Source organism: Glandiceps talaboti, chromosome 13 (genome assembly GCF_964340395.1).
Source record: "Glandiceps talaboti chromosome 13, keGlaTala1.1, whole genome shotgun sequence".
NCBI classification, from domain to species: Eukaryota; Metazoa; Hemichordata; class Enteropneusta; family Spengelidae; genus Glandiceps; species Glandiceps talaboti.
In genome coordinates, this window is record NC_135561.1 from 24,236,358 (window position 1) to 24,259,122 (window position 22,765).

At 38.2% G+C, this 22,765-nt stretch overlaps 1 protein-coding gene across 1 annotated transcript in view; it reads left to right on the plus strand.

Annotated features, from left to right (window-relative positions):
- LOC144444421 (unhealthy ribosome biogenesis protein 2 homolog) overlaps window positions 1-22,765 on the plus strand; it is a 257,137-nt gene that overhangs the window by 9,733 nt on the left and 224,639 nt on the right. The window contains exon 4 of the mRNA XM_078133832.1: window positions 516-639. Coding sequence (XP_077989958.1) covers window positions 516-639 — 124 coding nt within the window. The remainder of the gene's footprint in view (window positions 1-515; window positions 640-22,765) is intronic.

Below are 22,765 nucleotides of genomic sequence, written 5' to 3' on the forward strand. Positions count from 1 at the left end.
ATATATATATATATATATATATATATATATATATATATATATATATATATATATATATATATAATTATAATATACCTAGTGATAATACTGTGCCATGATTCGCTAGAATCAGTCACGTGATAGGAAAATAGAAATGACTATTTCCCTAGGGAAATAGTTCCATCAACTTTTATATGGTCACGTGACCACCGCGCGTTCACAGCAGGTCAAAATGGCAGCTTCTGACGATGTCGTCTGCCACCGCGAGTTCACAGCATGAGGTATATTATAAAACACATATTGCCTGGCCTATATTCGGGCTATAGCACCCGTTCATTACCCCCTCGTGACTGTGAGTTACCAGAATCACCTTTGGCCTCGGGAAATAGCATGTGATTCTGGTAACTCACAGTCCCTCGGGTGTAATAAACGAGTGCTATAGCCCTCATGGCCAGGCAATATGTGTTCACTATATATATATATATATATATATATATATACATGTACGTCTTTGATTAAAGGTTTGTTTTCACTAGGTTGGAAATACAAGATGAAATCAAGATTGAATTATGGCAGTACTTTAACCATGTACTTCAAAGCCAAAGATCCAGTGATGTCAGTATTGGTAAACCGGTGAGTTTGAAGGCAGACGTGGCACAGGTGAGTCATGTGTTATCATACAGCCTTTATTGGTAGACCACAGGGTGCTCAGGCTTATTTGGTTATGTTTACAAAAACAAATAAATAAAAAAAATACTGACAAAGCTCAACAACAGAGTAATTACAAATCAGTATCGTCAACAAGAATTACCATATGTTTTCCTATATCATATCCCCACAAGGGTTGTGACTTATCCCTACCAATTGTACATACCCCACAAGGGTTGTGACTTATCCCTACCAATTGTACATACCCCACAAGGGTTGTGACTGATCCCTACCAATTGTACATACCCCACAAGGTTTGTGACTGATTCCTACCAATTGTACATACCCCACAAGGGTTGTGACTGATCCCTACCAATTGTACATACCCCACAAGGTTTGTGACTGATCCCTACCAATTGTACATACCCCACAAGGGTTGTGACTGATCCCTACCAATTGTACATACCCCACAAGGGTTGTGACTGATCCCTACCAATTGTACATACCCCACAAGGGATGTGACTGATCCCTACTAATTGTACATACCCCACAAGGTTTGTGACTGATCCCTACCAATTGTACATACCCCACAAGGGTTGTGACTGATCCCTACCATTTGTACAAACCCCACAAGGTTTGTGACTGATCCCTACCAATTGTACATACCCCACAAGGTTTGTGACTGATCCCTACCAATTGTACATACCCCACAAGGTTTGTGACTGATCCCTACCAATTGTACATACCCCACAAGGGTTGTGACTGATCCCTACCAATTGTACATACCCCACAAGGTTTGTGACTGATCCCTACCAATTGTACATACCCCACAAGGTTTGTGACTGATCCCTACCAATTGTACATACCCCACAAGGGATGTGACTGATCCCTACCAATTGTACATACCCCCACAAGGGTTGTGACTGATCCCTACCAATTGTACATACCCCACAAGGTTTGTGCCTGATCCCTACCAATTGTACATACCCCACAAGGGTTGTGACTTATCCCTACCAATTGTACAAACCCCACAAGGTTTGTGACTGATCCCTACCAATTGTACATACCCCACAAGGTTTGTGACTGATCCCTACTAATTGTACATACCCCACAAGGTTTGTGACTGATCCCTACCAATTGTACATACCCCACAAGGGTTGTGACTGATCCCTACCAATTGTACATACCCCACAAGGGATGTGACTGATCCCTACCAATTGTACATACCCCACAAGGTTTGTGACTGATCCCTACCAATTGTACATACCCCACAAGGTTTGTGACTGATCCCTACCAATTATGTCTAGTATATTTAGTTGTGAAATTATTGCCAACTTGACTTCTGATGAGAAAAATCTTTCTCAGAACAAACTTGATTAGAACTCAAATATTTACCAGACAAAATTGACATCATAGTGAACGGTAAGGTAGCAATACCTGTCATTTCTATCATAGTCAACGGTACGGTAGCAATACCTGTCATTTCTATCATAGTCAATGGTAAGGTAGCAATACCTGTCATTTCTATCATAGTCAATGGTAAGGTAGCAATACCTGTCATTTCTATCATAGTCAATGGTAAGGTAGCAATACCTGTCATTTCTATCATAGTCAATGGTAAGGTAGCAATACCTGTCATTTCTATCATAGTCAATGGTAAGGTAGCAATACCTGTCATTTCTATCATAGTCAATGGTACGGTAGCAATACCTGTCATTTCTATCATAGTCAATGGTAAGGTAGCAATACCTGTCATTTCTATCATAGTCAATGGTAAGGTAGCAATACCTGTCATTTCTATCATAGTCAATGGTAAGGTAGCAATACCTGTCATTTCTATCATAGTCAATGGTAAGGTAGCAATACCTGTCATTTCTATCATAGTCAACGGTAAGGTAGTAATACCTGTCATTTCTATCATAGTCAATGGTAAGGTAGCAATACCTGTCATTTCTATCATAGTCAATGGTAAGGTAGCAATACCTGTCATTTCTATCATAGTCAACGGTAAGGTAGCAATACCTGTCATTTCTATCATAGTCAACGGTAAGGTAGCAATACCTGTCATTTCTATCATAGTCAACGGTAAGGTAGCAATACCTGTCATTTCTATCATAGTCAATGGTACGGTAGCAATACCTGTCATTTCTATCATAGTCAATGGTACGGTAGCAATACCTGTCATTTCTATCATAGTCAATGGTAAGGTAGCAATACCTGTCATTTCTATCATAGTCAATGGTAAGGTAGCAATACCTGTCATTTCTATCATAGTCAATGGTAAGGTAGCAATACCTGTCATTTCTATCATAGTCAACGGTAAGGTAGCAATACCTGTCATTTCTATCATAGTCAACGGTAAGGTAGCAATACCTGTCATTTCTATCATAGTCAATGGTAAGGTAGCAATACCTGTCATTTCTATCATAGTCAATGGTAAGGTAGCAATACCTGTCATTTCTATCATAGTCAACGGTACGGTAGCAATACCTGTCATTTCTATCATAGTCAATGGTAAGGTAGCAATACCTGTCATTTCTATCATAGTCAATGGTAAGGTAGCAATACCTGTCATTTCTATCATAGTCAACGGTAAGGTAGCAATACCTGTCATTTCTATCATAGTCAATGGTAAGGTAGCAATACCTGTCATTTCTATCATAGTCAATGGTAAGGTAGCAATACCTGTCATTTCTATCATAGTCAACGGTAAGGTAGCAATACCTGTCATTTCTATCATAGTCAACGGTAAGGTAGCAATACCTGTCATTTCTATCATAGTCAACGGTAAGGTAGCAATACCTGTCATTTCTATCATAGTCAACGGTAAGGTAGCAATACCTGTCATTTCTATCATAGTCAATGTTAAGGTAGCAATACCTGTCATTTCTATCATAGTCAACGGTAAGGTAGCAATACCTGTCATTTCTATCATAGTCAACGGTACGGTAGCAATACCTGTCATTTCTATCATAGTCAACGGTAAGGTAGCAATACCTGTCATTTCTATCATAGTCAATGGTAAGGTAGCAATACCTGTCATTTCTATCATAGTCAATGGTACGGTAGCAATACCTGTCATTTCTATCATAGTCAATGGTAAGGTAGCAATACCTGTCATTTCTATCATAGTCAATGGTAAGGTAGCAATACCTGTCATTTCTATCATAGTCAATGGTAAGGTAGCAATACCTGTCATTTCTATCATAGTCAACGGTAAGGTAGCAATACCTGTCATTTCTATCATAGTCAATGGTACGGTAGCAATACCTGTCATTTCTATCATAGTCAATGGTACGGTAGCAATACCTGTCATTTCTATCAGTGTTCTCCCTGAACAAGGTAACAGGGGCGCCGCGCCCTCTTGTAAATTCTTGGCGCCCCCTTGTAAGTTTTGACGAAAAAAAATGAATTGAATATTTTTTCAACAAACGGGGCAAAACGATTTACTTCTCTCGCGGTTTCGCTACGATCTCATGGTCGCCATTTTGGAAAGTCAAATATCTCGGTAAAGAGGCTACTGTCACTGATGTCAAACTTCGTGCGAATCACATTCACGCATACTTTCATCAAACGTGTCATTCATTCTATAGCTTTCAAACAGTCAACATGTCTTTCCTCCGTCATTTAGCTCAATGAAGATCAGGAGGTACACGGAATATTTTACACGTCGGCCCTTTTCAGGGCGAACTTGAACTCAGATCGCGGGATTGTTTGCATGTAAACACACACTTTCTCGAGTTTACGGTACAAAAACAAAATGAAATGCGAAACTTTGAAAGGCTTGTGTTGTTCACCGACACTACTTAGATGATACTAAATAATATGTCACTAAAATGAACAAAATGGTACATTCTAGTTCCTTAACTATTTATTGAATTGTAATCGAAACGAAAATGGGCTAATATTTTCGTACCCATCGAACCACGATCGAACTTACGGAGATATCGGGTGAGATGCGATGGCCTCAACACAGATAAACATGTGGTGTCAATGTGGGCGATTCCATTGTTCATGGATAGGTGGGCCGTGACAAAAGTCTCGGAACGGTCTGTGTTTACGTGTACACTAAATGTACTACAAAATCTATGGTTTTCAGAGTCGCAGTGTCTATGAATTGCTTCTCTTAATATAAAAACACGCAAGTAAGATTTTCCATGGCTACGTCAGTATTGAAGTTGAACGCTAAGTTCCCCTCTGTCCCTTCCCTTTAGTTTAATAGTTCGGACGTTGCATGTGTCGTCATAGTACAATCTTTGACCTTTCAAAATCTTAGTGAGTCGTCGTAGCAGAAAGTTTTGTCGGATACCTGTCCCACTTGAAAACTATGTATTCCGATTCGTTTTATTTCATTTTCTTTTGATTGACTTCATTACCACCCATAGTGACACGAAGCGGTTTCGCCTTCTTTCAAAAAAGACCTGTGCTAACTGAAACTGCCATGCCGTATTGTCACCGACTATTTTTGTTTTCGTAAAAAAAACTGAACATGCTGAAGAGAACTATATCATGGCTAGGCATGTCTTACAGTGTGAGTTTTTTTTTGACGTGGGAGCGTGACGTATTGAGTGTCCATTTGAACATGTGCAGCTGTGTTTGGCATGTACTATTAATTTTCCAGTTAGACACAACAATGGCAACAAAAATTGCAACATTAGTGTTGCGTCTTCTTTACATTGACTGTAACAGGGCCAGGGTACAAGTTCGTTAGTGGTCTATAATAGTATTATGTATCAAAATAAAAACAATCGACTCTCACTCAGTATAGTACGATCGTCAGTCGAGGGGTATGGCAAATGTAACAAAATTCGTTGCGTATAGGATACGGATCGTTCGATCAATATGCATAAAAAATTAATTTCCATTGCGTACGGTATAATACGCATGGTTTTGCGTCACCGCAAATACTGGTCCGTCATTCTGAGCAGTTCTCAAGTCCGGGAATTAAATGATAAATTTAATGAGAAGTCAACTAGAAAAGAGTACATTTAGACGAATTGAATCACTATGGGAATATCAATAGATGGACCAAATCTGACACTGTTTACTTTGAACAAGCAGTCACCAATGGGGAAATTACAAAGACAGGAGAATTCTCACAGAAGTGAGACAAGTTACTCAGCTGTTATGCATAAAGGCAAAGTTATCTTCACCCTTATGTGTTTGACTTTTGTTTGTTTTGGTAGTGGTATGGTGATGATGCAATGAAGCTCTTGAAAATGGATTTCATTTTGTAGTCAACACTACAACCCTCCTGAAACATCTTGAAATTTGCTGCAATTTTTTACAGAAAGTTGAAGATTTTGTTTTGTTACACTCTTTCAGCATTTGTGTTAAAATGAGCTATTTGAGTAACTATTTAGGACAAACTATTAAAAAACTATTTTTTTGACACAGGTAAATTTGGCTAAATTCTGTCACTATTTAAACATTAAGATATCAAAACTCACTTTGACACTTCAGTTGTGTTGAAATTCACATGATTAAAGTGGGTTAAAATGGCTAAATAAAGTGCCACCAAAAGCCACCATTTCAAGATGCAAATTGCAAAAGTTCCTAGGCAGGAGGGGGACACACCCCTCCTGACCACCCCCCAGCGTGCGCAAAGCGCACGCAGTGCTTCGCTCCGCTCAGCAACAATTCCCCCCTCTTGTGAAAAAATCCTGGGGAGAACACTGTCTATCATAGTCAATGGTAAGGTAGCAATACCTGTCATTTCTATCATAGTCAATGGTAAGGTAGCAATACCTGTCATTTCTATCATAGTCAACGGTAAGGTAGCAATACCTGTCATTTCTATCATAGTCATTGGTAAGGTAGCAATACCTGTCATTTCTATCATAGTCAATGGTAAGGTAGCAATACCTGTCATTTCTATCATAGTCAATGGTAAGGTAGCAATACCTGTCATTTCTATCATAGTCAATGGTAAGGTAGCAATACCTGTCATTTCTATCATAGTCAATGGTAAGGTAGCAATACCTGTCATTTCTATCATAGTCAACGGTAAGGTAGCAATACCTGTCATTTCTATCATAGTCAATGGTACGGTAGCAATACCTGTCATTTCTATCATAGTCAATGGTACGGTAGCAATACCTGTCATTTCTATCATAGTCAATGGTAAGGTAGCAATACCTGTCATTTCTATCATAGTCAAGGGTAAGGTAGCAATACCTGTCATTTCTATCATAGTCAACGGTAAGGTAGCAATACCTGTCATTTCTATCATAGTCAACGGTAAGGTAGCAATACCTGTCATTTCTATCATAGTCAACGGTAAGGTAGCAATACCTGTCATTTCTATCATAGTCAACGGTACGGTAGCAATACCTGTCATTTCTATCATAGTCAACGGTAAGGTAGCAATACCTGTCATTTCTATCATAGTCAATGGTAAGGTAGCAATACCTGTCATTTCTATCATAGTCAATGGTAAGGTAGCAATACCTGTCATTTCTATCATAGTCAACGGTAAGGTAGCAATACCTGTCATTTCTATCATAGTCAATGGTAAGGTAGCAATACCTGTCATTTCTATCATAGTCAACGGTAAGGTAGCAATACCTGTCATTTCTATCATAGTCAACGGTAAGGTAGCAATACCTGTCATTTCTATCATAGTCAACGGTAAGGTAGCAATACCTGTCATTTCTATCATAGTCAATGGTAAGGTAGCAATACCTGTCATTTCTATCATAGTCAATGGTAAGGTAGCAATACCTGTCATTTCTATCATAGTCAATGGTAAGGTAGCAATACCTGTCATTTCTATCATAGTCAATGGTAAGGTAGCAATACCTGTCATTTCTATCATAGTCAATGGTAAGGTAGCAATACCTGTCATTTCTATCATAGTCAACGGTAAGGTAGCAATACCTGTCATTTCTATCATAGTCAATGGTACGGTAGCAATACCTGTCATTTCTATCATAGTCAATGGTACGGTAGCAATACCTGTCATTTCTATCATAGTCAATGGTAAGGTAGCAATACCTGTCATTTCTATCATAGTCAAGGGTAAGGTAGCAATACCTGTCATTTCTATCATAGTCAACGGTAAGGTAGCAATACCTGTCATTTCTATCATAGTCAACGGTAAGGTAGCAATACCTGTCATTTCTATCATAGTCAACGGTAAGGTAGCAATACCTGTCATTTCTATCATAGTCAACGGTACGGTAGCAATACCTGTCATTTCTATCATAGTCAACGGTAAGGTAGCAATACCTGTCATTTCTATCATAGTCAATGGTAAGGTAGCAATACCTGTCATTTCTATCATAGTCAATGGTAAGGTAGCAATACCTGTCATTTCTATCATAGTCAACGGTAAGGTAGCAATACCTGTCATTTCTATCATAGTCAATGGTAAGGTAGCAATACCTGTCATTTCTATCATAGTCAACGGTAAGGTAGCAATACCTGTCATTTCTATCATAGTCAACGGTAAGGTAGCAATACCTGTCATTTCTATCATAGTCAATGGTAAGGTAGCAATACCTGTCATTTCTATCATAGTCAATGGTAAGGTAGCAATACCTGTCATTTCTATCATAGTCAGTGGTAAGGTAGCAATACCTGTCATTTCTATCATAGTCAACGGTAAGGTAGCAATACCTGTCATTTCTATCATAGTCAATGGTAAGGTAGCAATACCTGTCATTTCTATCATAGTCAACGGTAAGGTAGCAATACCTGTCATTTCTATCATAGTCAATGGTAAGGTAGCAATACCTGTCATTTCTATAATAGTCAATGGTACGGTAGCAATACCTGTCATTTCTATCATAGTCAATGGTAAGGTAGCAATACCTGTCATTTCTATCATAGTCAACGGTAAGGTAGCAATACCTGTCATTTCTATCATAGTCAATGGTAAGGTAGCAATACCTGTCATTTCTATCATAGTCAACGGTAAGGTAGCAATACCTGTCATTTCTATCATAGTCAATGGTAAGGTAGCAATACCTGTCATTTCTATCATAGTCAACGGTAAGGTAGCAATACCTGTCATTTCTATCATAGTCAACGGTAAGGTAGCAATACCTGTCATTTCTATCATAGTCAACGGTAAGGTAGCAATACCTGTCATTTCTATCATAGTCAATGGTAAGGTAGCAATACCTGTCATTTCTATCATAGTCAACGGTACGGTAGCAATACCTGTCATTTCTATCATAGTCAATGGTAAGGTAGCAATACCTGTCATTTCTATCATAGTCAATGGTAAGGTAGCAATACCTGTTATTTCTATCATAGTCAATGGTAAGGTAGCAATACCTGTCATTTCTATCATAGTCAACGGTAAGGTAGCAATACCTGTCATTTCTATCATAGTCAATGGTAAGGTAGCAATACCTGTCATTTCTATCATAGTCAACGGTAAGGTAGCAATACCTGTCATTTCTATCATAGTCAATGGTAAGGTAGCAATACCTGTCATTTCTATCATAGTCAATGGTAAGGTAGCAATACCTGTCATTTCTATCATAGTCAATGGTAAGGTAGCAATACCTGTCATTTCTATCATAGTCAGTGGTAAGGTAGCAATACCTGTCATTTCTATCATAGTCAACGGTAAGGTAGCAATACCTGTCATTTCTATCATAGTCAATGGTACGGTAGCAATACCTGTCATTTCTATCATAGTCAACGGTAAGGTAGCTATACCTGTCATTTCTATCATAGTCAATGGTAAGGTAGCAATACCTGTCATTTCTATCATAGTCAATGGTAAGGTAGCAATACCTGTCATTTCTATCATAGTCAGTGGTAAGGTAGCAATACCTGTCATTTCTATCATAGTCAACGGTAAGGTAGCAATACCTGTCATTTCTATCATAGTCAATGGTAAGGTAGCAATACCTGTCATTTCTATCATAGTCAATGGTAAGGTAGCAATACCTGTCATTTCTATCATAGTCAACGGTAAGGTAGCAATACCTGTCATTTCTATCATAGTCAATGGTAAGGTAGCAATACCTGTCATTTCTATCATAGTCAATGGTAAGGTAGCAATACCTGTCATTTCTATCATAGTCAATGGTAAGGTAGCAATACCTGTCATTTCTATCATAGTCAATGGTAAGGTAGCAATACCTGTCATTTCTATCATAGTCAACGGTAAGGTAGCAATACCTGTCATTTCTATCATAGTCAATGGTACGGTAGCAATACCTGTCATTTCTATCATAGTCAATGGTACGGTAGCAATACCTGTCATTTCTATCATAGTCAATGGTAAGGTAGCAATACCTGTCATTTCTATCATAGTCAAGGGTAAGGTAGCAATACCTGTCATTTCTATCATAGTCAACGGTAAGGTAGCAATACCTGTCATTTCTATCATAGTCAACGGTAAGGTAGCAATACCTGTCATTTCTATCATAGTCAACGGTAAGGTAGCAATACCTGTCATTTCTATCATAGTCAATGGTACGGTAGCAATACCTGTCATTTCTATCATAGTCAACGGTAAGGTAGCAATACCTGTCATTTCTATCATAGTCAATGGTACGGTAGCAATACCTGTCATTTCTATCATAGTCAACGGTAAGGTAGCAATACCTGTCATTTCTATCATAGTCAATGGTAAGGTAGCAATACCTGTCATTTCTATCATAGTGAATGGTAAGGTAGCAATACCTGTCATTTCTATCATAGTCAGTGGTAAGGTAGCAATACCTGTCATTTCTATCATAGTCAACGGTAAGGTAGCAATACCTGTCATTTCTATCATAGTCAACGGTAAGGTAGCAATACCTGTCATTTCTATCATAGTCAACGGTAAGGTAGCAATACCTGTCATTTCTATCATAGTCAACGGTAAGGTAGCAATACCTGTCATTTCTATCATAGTCAACGGTAAGGTAGCAATACCTGTCATTTCTATCATAGTCAATGGTAAGGTAGCAATACCTGTCATTTCTATCATAGTCAATGGTAAGGTAGCAATACCTGTCATTTCTATCATAGTCAGTGGTAAGGTAGCAATACCTGTCATTTCTATCATAGTCAACGGTAAGGTAGCAATACCTGTCATTTCTATCATAGTCAATGGTACGGTAGCAATACCTGTCATTTCTATCATAGTCAATGATACGGTAGCAATACCTGTCATTTCTATCATAGTCAATGGTAAGGTAGCAATACCTGTCATTTCTATCATAGTCAAGGGTAAGGTAGCAATACCTGTCATTTCTATCATAGTCAATGGTAAGGTAGCAATACCTGTCATTTCTATCATAGTCAACGGTAAGGTAGCAATACCTGTCATTTCTATCATAGTCAACGGTAAGGTAGCAATACCTGTCATTTCTATCATAGTCAACGGTAAGGTAGCAATACCTGTCATTTCTATCATAGTCAACGGTAAGGTAGCAATACCTGTCATTTCTATCATAGTCAACGGTAAGGTAGCAATACCTGTCATTTCTATCATAGTCAACGGTAAGGTAGCAATACCTGTCATTTCTATCATAGTCAATGGTAAGGTAGCAATACCTGTCATTTCTATCATAGTCAACGGTAAGGTAGCAATACCTGTCATTTCTATCATAGTCAATGGTAAGGTAGCAATACCTGTCATTTCTATCATAGTCAACAGTAAGGTAGCAATACCTGTCATTTCTATCATAGTCAATGGTAAGGTAGCAATACCTGTCATTTCTATCATAGTCAACGGTAAGGTAGCAATACCTGTCATTTCTATCATAGTCAACGGTAAGGTAGCAATACCTGTCATTTCTATCATAGTCAATGTTAAGGTAGCAATACCTGTCATTTCTATCATAGTCAACGGTAAGGTAGCAATACCTGTCATTTCTATCATAGTCAATGTTAAGGTAGCAATACCTGTCATTTCTATCATAGTCAATGGTAAGGTAGCTATACCTGTCATTTCTATCATAGTCAACGGTAAGGTAGCAATACCTGTCATTTCTATCATAGTCAACGGTACGGTAGCAATACCTGTCATTTCTATCATAGTCAACGGTAAGGTAGCAATACCTGTCATTTCTATCATAGTCAATGGTAAGGTAGCAATACCTGTCATTTCTATCATAGTCAATGGTAAGGTAGCAATACCTGTCATTTCTATCATAGTGAATGGTAAGGTAGCAATACCTGTCATTTCTATCATAGTGAATGGTAAGGTAGCAATACCTGTCATTTCTATCATAGTCAACGGTAAGGTAGCAATACCTGTCATTTCTATCATAGTCAATGGTACGGTAGCAATACCTGTCATTTCTATCATAGTCAATGGTACGGTAGCAATACCTGTCATTTCTATCATAGTCAATGGTAAGGTAGCAATACCTGTCATTTCTATCATAGTCAATGGTAAGGTAGCAATACCTGTCATTTCTATCATAGTCAACGGTAAGGTAGCAATACCTGTCATTTCTATCATAGTCAACGGTAAGGTAGCAATACCTGTCATTTCTATCATAGTCAACGGTAAGGTAGCAATACCTGTCATTTCTATCATAGTCAACGGTACGGTAGCAATACCTGTCATTTCTATCATAGTGAACGGTAAGGTAGCAATACCTGTCATTTCTATCATAGTCAATGGTAAGGTAGCAATACCTGTCATTTCTATCATAGTGAATGGTAAGGTAGCAATACCTGTCATTTCTATCATAGTCAACGGTAAGGTAGCAATACCTGTCATTTCTATCATAGTCAATGGTAAGGTAGCAATACCTGTCATTTCTATCATAGTCAACGGTAAGGTAGCAATACCTGTCATTTCTATCATAGTCAACGGTAAGGTAGCAATACCTGTCATTTCTATCATAGTCAATGGTAAGGTAGCAATACCTGTCATTTCTATCATAGTCAACGGTAAGGTAGCAATACCTGTCATTTCTATCATAGTCAATGGTAAGGTAGCAATACCTGTCATTTCTATCATAGTCAATGGTAAGGTAGCAATACCTGTCATTTCTATCATAGTCAATGGTAAGGTAGCAATACCTGTCATTTCTATCATAGTCAACGGTAAGGTAGCAATACCTGTCATTTCTATCATAGTCAATGGTAAGGTAGCAATACCTGTCATTTCTATCATAGTCAGTGGTAAGGTAGCAATACCTGTCATTTCTATCATAGTCAATGGTAAGGTAGCAATACCTGTCATTTCTATCATAGTCAATGGTAAGGTAGCAATACCTGTCATTTCTATCATAGTCAGTGGTAAGGTAGCAATACCTGTCATTTCTATCATAGTCAATGGTAAGGTAGCAATACCTGTCATTTCTATCATAGTCAACGGTAAGGTAGCAATACCTGTCATTTCTATCATAGTCAATGGTAAGGTAGCAATACCTGTCATTTCTATCATAGTCAATGGTAAGGTAGCAATACCTGTAATTTCTATCATAGTCAATGGTAAGGTAGCAATACCTGTCATTTCTATCATAGTGAATGGTAAGGTAGCAATACCTGTCATTTCTATCATAGTGAATGGTAAGGTAGCAATACCTGTCATTTCTATCATAGTCAACGGTAAGGTAGCAATACCTGTCATTTCTATCATAGTCAATGGTACGGTAGCAATACCTGTCATTTCTATCATAGTCAATGGTACGGTAGCAATACCTGTCATTTCTATCATAGTCAATGGTAAGGTAGCAATACCTGTCATTTCTATCATAGTCAATGGTAAGGTAGCAATACCTGTCATTTCTATCATAGTCAACGGTAAGGTAGCAATACCTGTCATTTCTATCATAGTCAACGGTAAGGTAGCAATACCTGTCATTTCTATCATAGTCAACGGTAAGGTAGCAATACCTGTCATTTCTATCATAGTCAACGGTACGGTAGCAATACCTGTCATTTCTATCATAGTGAACGGTAAGGTAGCAATACCTGTCATTTCTATCATAGTCAATGGTAAGGTAGCAATACCTGTCATTTCTATCATAGTCAACGGTAAGGTAGCAATACCTGTCATTTCTATCATAGTCAATGGTAAGGTAGCAATACCTGTCATTTCTATCATAGTCAAGGGTAAGGTAGCAATACCTGTCATTTCTATCATAGTCAACGGTAAGGTAGCAATACCTGTCATTTCTATCATAGTCAATGGTAAGGTAGCAATACCTGTCATTTCTATCATAGTCAACGGTAAGGTAGCAATACCTGTCATTTCTATCATAGTCAATGGTAAGGTAGCAATACCTGTCATTTCTATCATAGTCAATGGTAAGGTAGCAATACCTGTCATTTCTATCATAGTCAATGGTAAGGTAGCAATACCTGTCATTTCTATCATAGTCAACGGTAAGGTAGCAATACCTGTCATTTCTATCATAGTCAATGGTAAGGTAGCAATACCTGTCATTTCTATCATAGTCAACGGTAAGGTAGCAATACCTGTCATTTCTATCATAGTCAATGGTAAGGTAGCAATACCTGTCATTTCTATCATAGTCAATGGTAAGGTAGCAATACCTGTCATTTCTATCATAGTCAGTGGTAAGGTAGCAATACCTGTCATTTCTATCATAGTCAATGGTAAGGTAGCAATACCTGTCATTTCTATCATAGTCAATGGTAAGGTAGCAATACCTGTCATTTCTATCATAGTCAATGGTAAGGTAGCAATACCTGTCATTTCTATCATAGTCAGTGGTAAGGTAGCAATACCTGTCATTTCTATCATAGTCAACGGTAAGGTAGCAATACCTGTCATTTCTATCATAGTCAATGGTAAGGTAGCAATACCTGTCATTTCTATCATAGTCAACGGTAAGGTAGCAATACCTGTCATTTCTATCATAGTCAACGGTAAGGTAGCAATACCTGTCATTTCTATCATAGTCAATGGTAAGGTAGCAATACCTGTCATTTCTATAATAGTCAATGGTACGGTAGCAATTCCTGTCATTTCTATCATAGTCAACGGTAAGGTAGCAATACCTGTCATTTCTATCATAGTCAACGGTAAGGTAGCAATACCTGTCATTTCTATCATAGTCAATGTTAAGGTAGCAATACCTGTCATTTCTATCATAGTCAACGGTAAGGTAGCAATACCTGTCATTTCTATCATAGTCAATGGTAAGGTAGCAATACCTGTCATTTCTATCATAGTCAACGGTAAGGTAGCAATACCTGTCATTTCTATCATAGTCAATGGTAAGGTAGCAATACCTGTCATTTCTATCATAGTCAATGGTAAGGTAGCAATACCTGTCATTTCTATCATAGTGAATGGTAAGGTAGCAATACCTGTCATTTCTATCATAGTCAACGGTAAGGTAGCAATACCTGTCATTTCTATCATAGTCAATGGTACGGTAGCAATACCTGTCATTTCTATCATAGTCAATGGTACGGTAGCAATACCTGTCATTTCTATCATAGTGAATGGTAAGGTAGCAATACCTGTCATTTCTATCATAGTCAACGGTAAGGTAGCAATACCTGTCATTTCTATCATAGTCAATGGTAAGGTAGCAATACCTGTCATTTCTATCATAGTCAACGGTAAGGTAGCAATACCTGTCATTTCTATCATAGTCAACGGTAAGGTAGCAATACCTGTTATTTCTATCATAGTCAATGGTAAGGTAGCAATACCTGTCATTTCTATCATAGTCAATGGTAAGGTAGCAATACCTGTCATTTCTATCATAGTCAGTGGTAAGGTAGCAATACCTGTCATTTCTATCATAGTCAACGGTAAGGTAGCAATACCTGTCATTTCTATCATAGTCAATGGTAAGGTAGCAATACCTGTCATTTCTATCATAGTCAACGGTAAGGTAGCAATACCTGTCATTTCTATCATAGTCAACGGTAAGGTAGCAATACCTGTCATTTCTATCATAGTCAACGGTAAGGTTGCAATACCTGTCATTTCTATCATAGTCAATGGTAAGGTAGCAATACCTGTCATTTCTATCATAGTCAACGGTAAGGTAGCAATACCTGTCATTTCTATCATAGTCAATGGTACGGTAGCAATACCTGTCATTTCTAAGTCATACCATCTCATAATGAAGAATCTTCAAATTGTTAGATGTTCATAATTCCCAGAAAACTGTAATGACGTCATCGGTCCGGGCTTATCAGCTTATAAGAGGTATAGAGTATAGTGAATCATTGGTGTCCGTCAAATTTTTATATTTTCATCATCTTCTCCGAAAGTGACAGTCAGAATTCTTCGATATTTGGTGTGCATGTTCCCTGGGGGGGGGGGGGGGGGGGGGGGTGGGGGGGTGGGGGGTGGAGGCTATTCAGATTTGTTCATGCCAAGTTGATCTGTGCCATTTTCAATTTTTTATGATTTTTTTTCAAAAAATGACATTTTCATCATCTCCTCAAATACTATTTGTCAAGTTGATCTGTGCCATTTTCAATTTTTTATGATTTTTTTCAAAAAAATGACATTTTCATCATCTCCTCAAATACTACTTGTCAGATTGCTTTGATATCTGATGTGTTGATGCGCAGGGGGTAGCTTACTCAGATTTGTTGATTTCAAGTCAGCACATCTTCATTTTTATTTTTTATGATTTTTTTCTTGTAATTTAAAGAAAAAATGAATGTGTTAATGAGCATTGTGACCGACGCCATATTGGAAATCAGTCGACGAGACTTTAAGTAAACTGCCACATTTCAAAAGACACTATTGACGTCAAACAAACAATGTAATATGTGCTATAGTCATAATTCTACGCATTGTGCGCCCAAATGACAATGACAAGTGTTTGTTCGAAACAGGGTTGTAAAATTCAAATCCAAATGCGCCAGATAGCATATAATCTATCCTCATGCCAGGCATTGTCAACAGTCATGGGTCATCATTGTGCTCAATGTATGCTGACGATGCCAAAATATATCGCATAGTTAGAACACAAGATGATTGTATTTCTCTTCAAACAGACAATAATGTCTACAAATGGTGTAATACATGGAAATTGAAGCTCAATGTGGGGAAGTGTAATGTAATTACATTTAGTAACAAAAAGAAACTGATTGCATACAATTACAGTATTGCTGATGGTCCCCTTTTTCATGTTCATAGTATCAAAGATCTTGGTATTCTACTTTCTACACAGATGTCTTTTAGCACCCATATTGATAGTATTGTCAGGAAAGCTTTTAGAATGATGGGTTTTATCAAATGTACATGTGCCAATTTTTCCTACATTTCTACATTAAGATCTTTATATGTGACCCATGTTAGAAGCCATCTTGAGTACTGCAGTGTAATTTGGTCACCATGGCAAATAACTCAAATTGATAAAATCAAACGTGTACAGCAGAAATGTATTAAATTTTTATGTTTTAAATCAAATGTGCAATATACTTCAACAGATTACGATTCACTATGTGCTAGGTTTAAGCTTCCCCGACTGGTGAGGAGGCAAAAGTTTTTAGATGCTATTTTTGTTTACAAACTGGTCAATTCATGGTATAATTGTCCATCCATTTTGTACAAGGTTTGTTTTAATGCATCAGTGCCTCCAGAGTAAATCTGAGAAAATATTCCCCAATCTTAAGATGTTTAACCACTTGTAATGACGTTTTTAAAGCAAATCCAAACATAGATTTTTTAGTCCTGTTTCCGCCTTTCGGCGTGTGCTTCAGGCTGCGTGTTTTTAATAATTTTTCCTGTTTTGTTGTTTTTATTTCTGTGTTTGCCTTTTATGTCATGTCACTTCTTTCTGTTATTGCTACCCCTTGTTTTATCTTTTTAGTGCTTGGTTTTCCTTATTTGTTTCTAAAGGTGCCTGTAAATGGGCTTTATGCCCGTTGGTTTACCTGAATAAATAAATATTAAATAAATAGCGACACTTTGAATGGCTGCTCACAGGCCTTATTTTTTCGGTATTTTCAACTCGCCGTAACTTTCACTAGAGTTCTCCATTTTAGATACTGAAAACGCCTAAACCTCAACTGATATCTCTTCTTTAGTGCCAGCAAAATAAATTTTGGCATTACATTTAGGAATACCGATTTTCCGACGAATTCGGGACGCATACTTGAGGCCCTGAAATTTCAACCCAGTTTTTCGCGTCATCCTCCATGCTCATAGTTTCCTCAATATGGACCGGAAAGTTTACAAATTTCACAAATAGGTGGATTTTTATGTGTTTTAAATAACCATGGCAAGTAAATTTAGTAGGATCGTTGTGTAACAGTCCGGACCGTTCAAGAATTTTCGGTAGAAAATGACTGATTAGACCCAGAAGCTGGAGGTGACCTCGTTTGACGTCCGGGCGATTTTCCACACACTTCAGACCCACTATAAAAGTTTGATGTTTTCAGATAAACTGTATCTTGTGATTGATTCTATATTGTCGTGCAATTTGGAGTGACAGTGAACCAGAATGAAGACAACTCCCGTAAGGAAGGCATGCCTTGGCATGCGGTTGAAGTTATGCAAGAGCAGTCTCACTGCCGACTGTGAATCGACCAAACTTTGTTTATTGGCCGACAGTTTACATGTAAAGTTAAACGACATGAACGTGTCTTGCCATTTCCAAAATGCAAATATTTGGCAGGTAAAAACAATTAAAATAATTACAACTTTAATTTGGCTTCAGACTTTGCATTATTTTTTTCGTATCTTTCCCCATTTTACATGTAAATCCGAAAAGGTTCTCTCTGGTCATGCCAGTGGTTAGTCCTGCTTACATACGACAGGCGGTGACTTGACTCTAAACAAATAGTAGGGACAATTGTCAGAATCGAGTCCCAGATTACTCCGTATGCAAGCACGACTAGTCAGTGATCATACCGGAACTGCTTTGAGTACGAGCGAGGTGAGGCATGTTGAGGTAATTTGTTGAGAATTATAAATATTGCAAAATGTCAAGTACAAGGTTTAAATACAATGGAATGATGAAAAAAAATTGGCCGATTCTAATGACAGGCGCCGGTCACAAGAAACTCCATAAATTAAAATATCAGACGATGTTATGTCTACTACAACTAGTACAAGTGGCGCTGCACCGTAGCGATACTGGTGCTGCACCGTAGCTGCCTGCATTGACTGCAAGTGTGTCTCCCGTATTTGTCTGTATCTAAGTATACATGTAGTCGTGTTCGGTTAATTTCTGATACACTGTGTATATAAACATGTGTGGAAACTCCTGGTTATGGCTATTTGTGTTGTGTTTGTGTCTAACATCGACAGTTCGGAGGATTGGTGCTGTGGATTGGCAGCATAACACGCAGAACCAAGATGGTGGCCCCCACCACTACAGGTATGGACGTGACGAGCTGATCAATATTGGGACATCTATGTCCCTGCAGGAACCACCTGTACTAGATCAGGGCTCGAAATTCGTTTTTTTTCTTGGTAGCCCAGGTGGGCTACCATCATTTAAATTTGGTAGCCCGAGAGCAGTGACTGGTAGCCCATATGCATGCATTCCTAAATTAACGGTGTTTGTATAACTATGTATTGAATTCGATGATTGATTGAGTCACGTTAACGCGTCATGTGTGCCATAAGCAATTTTTTTGCATGTATGTGTCTGGGGACGTGTCATAAAGAGGGGACATGTGAGGCTTACTGTTAGCAAACAACGTACGGTTATTATTGCAATGAAGAATAAGACATCTAGTCCCAGTTCTTACTAGTAACTATTAGCTAAATCTCTTGGTGCAGTGAGACCTGTAAAATTTGAATATGATTCAACGTATGGAAAACGTATAAACAGTTTCATAAGCCCCATGGCCATTTCCTGATGTGGAGACTACGTCTTGGGTAGTTTAGAAACTATGTGCTGTTATCATTATCTATCCACGTGATTGGTTACTTATCAACAGACGGGTTAGACAGGTTTTGTATCAATACATGACGGCCATTACGGCAAAGGCCCAGCTTCCATTCACGGGCGAAGAGATAATCAAACAGAGTCTAAGACCACATCGGCAGACGGTCCATGCTGAAAACTTCACTCAGATAAATTCAAACCATCACGTCACCATTTCATTCTCACTAAAACTTCAACTGTGGACTTTCGTTTGGTAGCCCATCAGCAGTCTTTTCGGGTGACTCGACTGCTCATCCGGTGATGAGGTTGTTGTTGATTTTTTTCGAAAGTAATTTAAGAGACTCATTGTGCCAGACGAAACGTCAGTTTTGATATTAGCGGCGGGCCTGTACGGCTGTGATAAATAGGCGCAATTTTATCAAACATGAACACTGAATGTAGCAACTTTTATTAAAAATGTATTGTTACATTTCATGCAAGTTACGTTGTCACAGTGAACGCGTGCTAATAATCAGCTGGTATGTTCGTCCGTACAACACACACGCGGCCGTGCATGCGTGTGGTAGGTCATGGACTGTGTTGCCATGGTTGTATTGTTGACAATTTTGTTACATTTCATATAATTTTTAAGACCACGTACGTACACATTGGTAAGACGCGTTGACGTTCGATGTTCAGCGGGAACGTATTGTGTTGGTTATATTAGCGACACGACGAAGGCCTGACATGTCAGCTTACTGTTTACGTTGGTAGCCCAAGTGGGCTACCAAATACGAAAAGTAGTAGCCCCGTGTCAACATTTGGTAGCCAAATGACACGGGGCTACCGTTAATTTCGAGCCCTGTAGATCTTCCATTTAAATTTATGAGAAAGGTCGCTTGTCAATAAAATGGACGAACTAAGTGCTAACTGTAAATACCTCTATGAATATCGCGAGGCATGCATACTGGGTATTACAGAAAGCTGGCTTGAAAGTTCAATATCGAACAGTGCTATGGATGTCACTGGTTTTCATCTGGTAAGGGGTGACAGAACAGTTCAATCAGGAAAAAGCAAAGGAGGTGGAGTCGCCCTATATGTTAATGAACGTTGGTGTAATAATATATGTGTAAAGAACAGTGAGTGTACAGCAGATATTGAAATACTTTCAGTGTCAGTAAGACCATTCTATCTACCAAGAGAATTTACTAATATTTTTATAACTGAAATTTTCGTTGCATTGACAGAAAATAGAGAAACTACATATCCACACAGTTTACATTAACTTAAATACATAATCCATGAGTGTGCAAACCCTAATTATGGACATTCTGTAATAGGTAGCCATTGTATCGAGGTCGTTCGCTATTGCCCAAGTCCCAACAAGACGTTAAATCTACTTGTTGGACCCACCGGTGTCGGCCATGCACAAGTCATCAATGGAGCTTCTAATTCAGTCACATTCACCGAGTTCATCCGTGAATGCGTAGATACTGTCAATGACTTTGGAGAATCAGCACTACAACCTGGTGACTATCTCGTGATTGATAATGCCCCGATTCATCACAGTGAAGCTGCACAGCTCCTCAACACTTGGTTAAATATGCAGGGAATAGAAGTAATATTTACACCGAAATACTCGCCCGAATTTAATCCGGCAGAGTTCTGTTTTAATGCCCTCAAAAGACGACTGGAGCGCCCACCACTTTCAACACTGATTTACCGAAATTTTGACCTCGCAATTTACTCTGCCGTGGATGGAATAACAGCTGCTGATACCATTGGATTTTACAATGCAACGGGATATCTATTTGTCTGATTAGTGAACACAATTTCCAAAGGGATGTCGTACACATACAAACATTGTATTTATGAGTAGTACAAATTAGTTATTTTACTGGTATGCATGTTATCATCATTTTGCAATCATCGTCAACATGACACTGATCTTTTAGTGGTCTCTGAACCAAGATTATTTTTGCAGTAAGCTGTAGCATTGACCACGTTATGTACCAGTATCACTATAGTCAACTAGTTGGGCTTTTCTTTAACTCGAATTATAAATAACAACCAATTCTTAACAGGTCTGGAGAAAGTTGAAAATTATTTTATAGATATCATTCATTAAGTAAATCTTGTACCAATTTTGAAATATTATATTTAGATGCACACACACATATATATTAGAATGTAAGAGATATTAGTAAAATTTTGCATTGAAAAGTGGTAGTAATTTCATGATAGAATTATGTAGTGTACACAGTCGCAGTGGTTTTGTTAAATTTCTTAATCCATGTTTGTAATATTTCACACATGTTCAACAGTGATCATTGACATGCAGTCCAAGTAAGCAGGAACCAAATCTAAATCCTTGTAATCAAATACACATTTCAGCCATTACATTGAGATCAAAATAAGTTTTATTTGTCAAAATAAACACAACATTAAAACTCTGAGCATGAACTTCTCTCTTTAGTAACAATACAAAAAAGAAATATATAAAACATTTAAGGTAACTAGGCACTTTAGTTACCTGTCTTTACCGTGGGCACAATGATATCAACATAGAAACAACTTTATGGCGGCAAGACACTGGTTGTACTACTTAATTTATACCATGCAAGCAAACTAAACCAATAACGCGATAGAAAAAATGTCTCTGAAAATGCACACTTTTAGCGTTTTGTTATATTCAATGGCATGTTCTGACTGTAAACACAGCCTGTACGATAGCAGTTGGGGTAAACTTGTTTCTAAAACTACGAGTAAAAACGAACAATAAACGAAACTAAACACGATTATAAAATCAAAGTATAATCTCATTGTTCTGTCATTTTTGTCGAAGACGTTATCAATCATCTGAAGGTTTATTCTGCTGTAATACTGGTTCTAAAGGTGTGGTCCCTGCCATTTGCACTGACGGTACTGGTAATTCAGATGATAATGGTGTTGTGACTGGATTATTATTGTTTTGGAGTCCGCTATTATTATCTGAAGTGTAGTTGAACGGGACGGGAAAATATCCATAGGTGGATGGATAATAGAAACTGGCATGTGGTGGAGGAGTTGTGTAATATGGTGAGAAGTATGGCGAAGCCATGGGCGAAGCAACGTTGGAAATGTCTGTAGGGTAGTAAGGTGTTGGTGGCAAACTTGGCGGTGCAGTTGGCGTTACGTACTTGATATTTAGGATTTGTTTCAAGTAAATCTCTAACGCTATCTTTGGGTTTGGATTTCGGAAATCCTTGACGACTACGTGTGATGATACTAGGAAAACTAGACTGTGCTGCCTTTAGATTTGTAGGCGCTTTGCCATTGTAGTGAGCCTTCAATACCGACATATCTTGGTTTATTAGTCCCCGCGGACGAAGTACGGAACGGGGACTTAAGGATTGGGTTCCGTC